Raw genomic sequence first — 6,000 nt, 5'->3', positions numbered from 1 at the left:
ATGAAATTCAGCAGCGGATTTCAAGTAGCCCCCAAAAATCAACTCGAGGACTGTCTCAGCAGCGACGAACGACATGTCAGCAAAACCGTACAGAATAACGTGTGTGCAGGAACAGAAAGACTCGGAAATGACTGGACGCAGTTCCTGACAGACCCATTGCTGGACATCATGACGGACGAAGCTCGGTTTTATTTATCAGGTGGCGTAAAAATTCCCAGAATACGAGGTACTGGTCCGCTAAAAATCCCCATTTGACTCACGAAACACCACTTCACAACCAAAAAATTGGCGTTTGGTGCGCAGCGTCAGGAACACAGTTACGGAGGTTAGGAGTGATACTCTGTAACGTACTGGTCAATGAAAGGTTCTTGTGATCTTTTTCAGCATGTGTTTGTGACTGGAGACATGAGAGCCCTCGTATCAATCTCGTTGTACGCCACACTCTTCATCGCTCTGCTAGTGACCGCCGAGGCCTCCAGGTTGTCGGTTCCCAAAGTTCTTTTGCCCTTTTTCCCAGGGGTGGAGGTCCCTTTCACAATTGAAGCTGGTGGAGGATGCTATACCTGGTAAGTGATTTATTCTGTACTACAGGAGGAGGCCCCGGGGGCATGCATACTTCTCAGAAAAACTCTCATAAAAAAAAATGGAGCATGCTGGGAATTGTAGTTTCACAACAGCTGGATGGCCGCAGGTTGTCCACCCCTGGAGGGAGTCTTACAGGCCAAGCAATGCTCCCTGGGAAAAAAATGGCATCCAATGAAGTTCTCCTGGAAAAGGAAAATGTCTTTCTCTAGAGCCACACATTGGGGGGTAGATACCGTATTAGTCAATGTCCGAACTTTTAATAGTCCTTGGGATATAACCCAAATCAGAATCTTATCCATAAGGAACAGAGAACCATCTGCAACCAGCTGGGTTTTTGCCCCTGATCCGTGTGGAGCGGGTTACTAGTTTGGTTGGGCGAGAGGACTTTGATGTGCGTCTGGGAGAATAAAGTTTCTCCTTGTAGAAGCCACCAAGTATGGGCTTCTTTTCTTTATTTTGGAGAAAATCCTGGTTTTGCCTATTTCTAAAGTCATGACCTAAGGCCTGTTAGAAAATCGGACATTGACTATTAGGCTGCACTACAGAGATAATTTACTTTCTTCCGGAAGAACTACTTTGCACGCTCTATGTGCTAATAGAATGAATTGCTGATGGTAAACCTTGAATAATCCGAGAAAAATAATTACCAGGTTCTCAAGGTCTTCTGGTGCCAAGCCTGGTAAGAAGAACTCCTGGTAAGATGTGGGTTGTGAACCCTACCGATACACCCTAGCTCTCCTGCCTACCCTTTGGGGTGCAGCCACACGGTCAGGTTTCCTGATGCAGTTTCGGAAGCTAAAATCAGAAGTGGATCCTAAAAGGAGAGAAAGTAGAGATAGGATTTCTCTTGCTGAAACCTGAAGGTGTGGCCGTACTCTTAGGAGTCAATACTAGGCACCCGTCTTCTCATTCTCCCGGCGCATCTCTACCTGTAGGTACACCCACCACCCTGAGATCATCTCGGTGACACCTATATTTGAGAACAGCACCTTATGCTCCCAGAAGGCCATTTTATCATCTAAAGCAGAGCAACCCAAGCGCGTGACCACAGTGGTGATCGCTGAGGAGATAGGTAGGTACTTGTGAAAGACTGTGCCTCGGTGCCTCATTCCGAGAAAGGGGCCGACGTGGAATGTACCGTTTCCTGCTATGCGCCCGATTTATTAATAAGTTAGTCGTGTCTCCCTCCAGAGCACATGGCATATGGGAGCATTTAGATAGATGTTATCCCTTACTAGCCTCTTTTGTCGGCAGTGACGGGACAGGTCTTGCGCTGTGATGTCATCGTTGATCTGATAGTGACATTGGAGATTGAATCGCGGACTCGAGAGCTGTACGTGGATGACGCTCCTGTGGAACTGACTGTTGTTGGGTTAGATAAAGAAGGTGCGCAATTATCAGTCTATCATTTTCTCTGCACTACCAAGCTTAAGGCCTCATGCACACGAGCGTATTTTCATTCCGTGCCTGTTCCGTTTTTTTTGCGGACCGTATATGGAACCATTCATTTCAATGGGTCCGCAAAAAAACGGAAGTCACTCCGTGTGCATTCCGTTTCCATATGTCCGTATTTTCGTTCCGCAAAAAAATCGAACATGTCCTATTATTGTCCGCATTACAGACAGGGATAGGACTGCTCTATTGGGGGCCGGCTGTTCTGTTCCAAAAAATACAGAATGCACATGGATGTCATCCGTATTTTTTGCGGACCGCAAAACACAAGGGGTCGTGTGCATGAGGCCTAAAGGGATTGTCCATGAAGACATCTTATGGCCTATCCACAGGACACGGGATGCGTCTAATCGGTAGGGGTCTGATTGCTGTGGCTTCTGCCGATGACCCCCTTTTGAATGGCGGCAGTCACATAGGTGCGCTGCCACTCCATTCATTTCTATAGATTGCAGACCGCTTATATTCCGCAATCCCCTGCTGAATGGAGAGGCCGACACACACGTATGTCCGCTGCTTAATTCAGCTGGAGAGCAAGGAACTACATTCTCATGATCATTGGGGGCCCCAGTGTTCGGACCCCGCTGATCAGACGCTAATCCCCTAGCTCTAGCTCACACAGTCTTCGCGGACCGATGGATTACCGTGCAATGGATCCCGCCAGATTCAAGCAGAGAAAGACATCCAAATGAAGAAATCCAGCATCGGAGTAAGATCCAATATGTAATCTATATTGAAGATGAATAAAATCACAGCAATAAAAAATTAAGAAAGCGACATCACAATAAAATCACTTACGCGATTCGGGCGACTTATGCGTCCTCAGTTTCACTATGACTAATGTGCGAAACGCGTTAGTTTTATTGGGGTAACTCTTTCCTACTTCTGTATTGCTGTGATTTTTTTTATAGACTACATTTTGCTGGATTTCTTAGTTTGGACTACTCCCCCATTCGGGAGGCTACGGAGAGCTCCGCAAACCCTCCCTCCTCACCACCCCATGCCCGTCAATCTTGTGGGTGACGCTCCAATAGGTAAAAAAAAACCTACCTGGGGAGGAAAACTTAAAGGGGTTGGCCACATTCTGGCTACTATTGACCAATGTGTGTGTATTATGACTATATGCTACCTACTAACATAGCCTTTGTTAAAATTCTGTGCCTTTTTCTATATTTTATAAGATGTGCACCCTTGTGCTGTCCACAGGGAGGTCCTGTCCACAAAATGGCTGCTGATGGAGAGTCATGTGACCTGGCAAATCATTCTCCTCCATTCAAACTCATTGCACCCGCACTAAACGCCCAACAGTGCAAATGGCAGGTGCAGTGTATTTGAATGGGGAAAACATCACGTTTAGGTGATTCGCCTGATCACATGACCCTCCATCGGCAGCCATTTTATGGACAAGACCAGCACAAAACACTTGGCAAACAAGTGAGAATACCTTAGGAAATATAGAAAATGGTGCAGAATAGAAACATAGGCTATATTAGTAAGTGCCATGTAATCATCTCACAAACACATTGGTCAACAGTGACCAGAAAGTGGCCAACCCCTTTAAAGGTGTTGTTCAGGCACTTAAAGGGGTTAGACAATGGGGGCATATCGCTAGGATATGCCCCCATTGTCTCATAGGTGCGAGTCCCTCTGGGACCCGCACCTACAAGGAGAACAGAGCTGGGGAGAGTTGCGGCTGGAGGACCCCGGTTTTCCCGGGGTCCGTCCACCTCCAGGCGCAGCTCCCCACGTCTCCCATTGAAGTGAATGGGAGCGCACCACGCACGCGCGGCCACCACTCCCATTCATTTCTATGGGGCCGACGGAAGTAGCCGAGCCAGCGCTCAGCTATTTTCAGTGGCTCCATAGAAATGGAAGGTGGCTGCTCATGCGCAGTGCGCCCGCCGCAACTTTCTCCACTCCGTTCTCCTTGTAGGTGTGGGACCTGCACCTATGAGACAATGGGGGCATATCCTAGCGATATGCCCCCACTGTCTAAGATGGGATAACCCCTTTAAATAAAAAAGAAAACAAAAGAAAACAAAAACAGTTCAGAACGAAGTAAAGTGATTAAGGAAGTATTAGTTACCTTACCGATCCCCTGCCGTTCCTGTGCGGATGCTTCCCAGTCCCTCGTGGTCTCTGTAGCTCCCACACCATAGCAGGCCACCGTTCCGGCCAGTTCTGGCTGAAGAGTCACTTGCATTCTGCATATCCCGGATGGAAATCCGATGTAAGCACTGGCAGCAGGCAATCCCCCGCTGGTGACATTGAGGTGCTGTGTATTGTGGTTGACAGGCAACACCTTCAGCAGTTTGGCCGGTATCAACTTCCAGTGGACGGTGATGATGGATGAATCTGCAGGAATCCTTGAGCCGTCTACAAAAATCAGGTGGGAAAAAGAAACGGCCACATGATGGGCAGCACAGTGGCTACTACTGATGCAGACGGTGCTGGGGTCAACATCTGCATGGAGCTTGTACGTTCTCCTCCAAAATGCGGACAGATTTATTGGAGCTACTTCCACACTTGCGTTTCTATTTTCCGGTATTGAGATCCGTCACAGTGCCTCAATACCGGATGAAAATGCTTCCGTTTTGTCCCCATTCGTTGTCAATGGGGACAAAACGTAACTAAACAGAACGGAACGCTCCAAAATGCAGTCCGTTCCGTTTGGTTGTGTTCCCATACCGGAGTGTAAACCGCAGCAAGTACCGTCATGGGATGCAGAGCAAAACGGATCTGTCATGACCCACAATGCAAGTCAATGGGGACGGATCCGTTTAAATCCTCTTTCACACTGGCGTGTGCAGCCCATTGCCGTATTGCGGCCCGCAAAACACGAGCACAGTCCGTGGGGCAGCCACAGCGGATCGCAGACCCATTTACTTGAATGGGTCCGCGATCCGGCCGTTCCGCAAAAAGATAGGACATGTTCTATCTTTTTGCGGAACGGAAGTACGGGACGAAACCCCACGGAAGCACTCCGTAGTGCTTCCGTAGGGTTCCGTTCGGCACCATTCCGCATCTCCGGATTTGTGGACCCATTCAAGTGAATGGGTCATCTGTGATGCAGAATGCCCACAAAACGGCACCCATGTATTGCGGATCCGCAAATGCAGTCCGCAATACGGCAACGGGCCGCACACGCCAGTGTGAAAGAGGCCTAACACTGACAATAGAAAACGGATCCTTCCCCCATTGACTTTCAATGGAGTTCATGACGGATCCGTCTTGGCTATGTTAAAGATAATACAACCGGATCCGTTCATAACGGATGCAGACGGTTGTATTATCAGTAACGGAAGCGTTTTTGCTGAGCCCTGCCGGATCCAGTAAAAACGCTAGTGTGAAAGTAGCAGAAGTGGATCCAGAAGGAAATGCTGCATGTGGCTCCACGTAAATGTTTCTGCTCAGGATTGGCGCATACACGTGGGTGCAGTACTATGTTATGCCGCCATCTGAAGGTCAGTGCCATCTTCCATTAGGATTCTGCGGTACACGGAGGCTCTCTACTACATTCCCGAGTACATTGCATTGATGGAGAAAGCTGGAAAACAGGGAGATATTGTTCTAGTGTCCGGCATCAGCACCGGATACAGTGCGGTCAAAGTACGGATCGAGGCCGAAGTTTACAAGGTGAGAGGAGGTGGTTATATATGTGCAGTAAGGGAAGGTCTATGCGTAAGAACATAATTCTAAAAAATCAGCCGCTGTGGCACTTAGCAATGTCAGAGATTTCTGTAAGGGTATGTTCACACATATTGGTTGAGGTGCGGTTAACCACTTCAGCCCCGCTAGGTGAAACCCCCTTCATGACCAGAGCACTTTTTACACTTCTGCACTACACTCCTTTCACCGTTTATCGCTCGGTCATGCAACTTACCACCCAAATGAATTTGACCTCCTTTTCTTCTCACTAATGGAGCTTTCATTTGGTGGTATTTTATTGCTGCTGACATTTTTACT

At 48.1% G+C, this 6,000-nt stretch overlaps 1 protein-coding gene across 1 annotated transcript in view; it reads left to right on the top strand.

Moving 5' to 3' along the window:
* The window catches only part of NUP210L (nucleoporin 210 like), a 33,976-nt gene continuing 27,976 nt past the window's right edge, over positions 1 to 6,000 (top strand). Inside the window, exons 1-6 of the mRNA XM_044269330.1 lie at positions 1 to 204; positions 385 to 566; positions 1,521 to 1,657; positions 1,840 to 1,971; positions 4,330 to 4,423; positions 5,520 to 5,670. Coding sequence (XP_044125265.1) covers positions 1 to 204; positions 385 to 566; positions 1,521 to 1,657; positions 1,840 to 1,971; positions 4,330 to 4,423; positions 5,520 to 5,670 — 900 coding nt within the window. The remainder of the gene's footprint in view (positions 205 to 384; positions 567 to 1,520; positions 1,658 to 1,839; positions 1,972 to 4,329; positions 4,424 to 5,519; positions 5,671 to 6,000) is intronic.

Source organism: Bufo gargarizans, chromosome 10 (assembly GCF_014858855.1).
Source record: "Bufo gargarizans isolate SCDJY-AF-19 chromosome 10, ASM1485885v1, whole genome shotgun sequence".
Taxonomy (NCBI): Eukaryota; Metazoa; Chordata; class Amphibia; order Anura; family Bufonidae; genus Bufo; species Bufo gargarizans.
The sequence above is the reverse complement of the archived record's forward strand: the minus strand, read 5'-3'. Positions and strand labels throughout refer to the sequence as shown.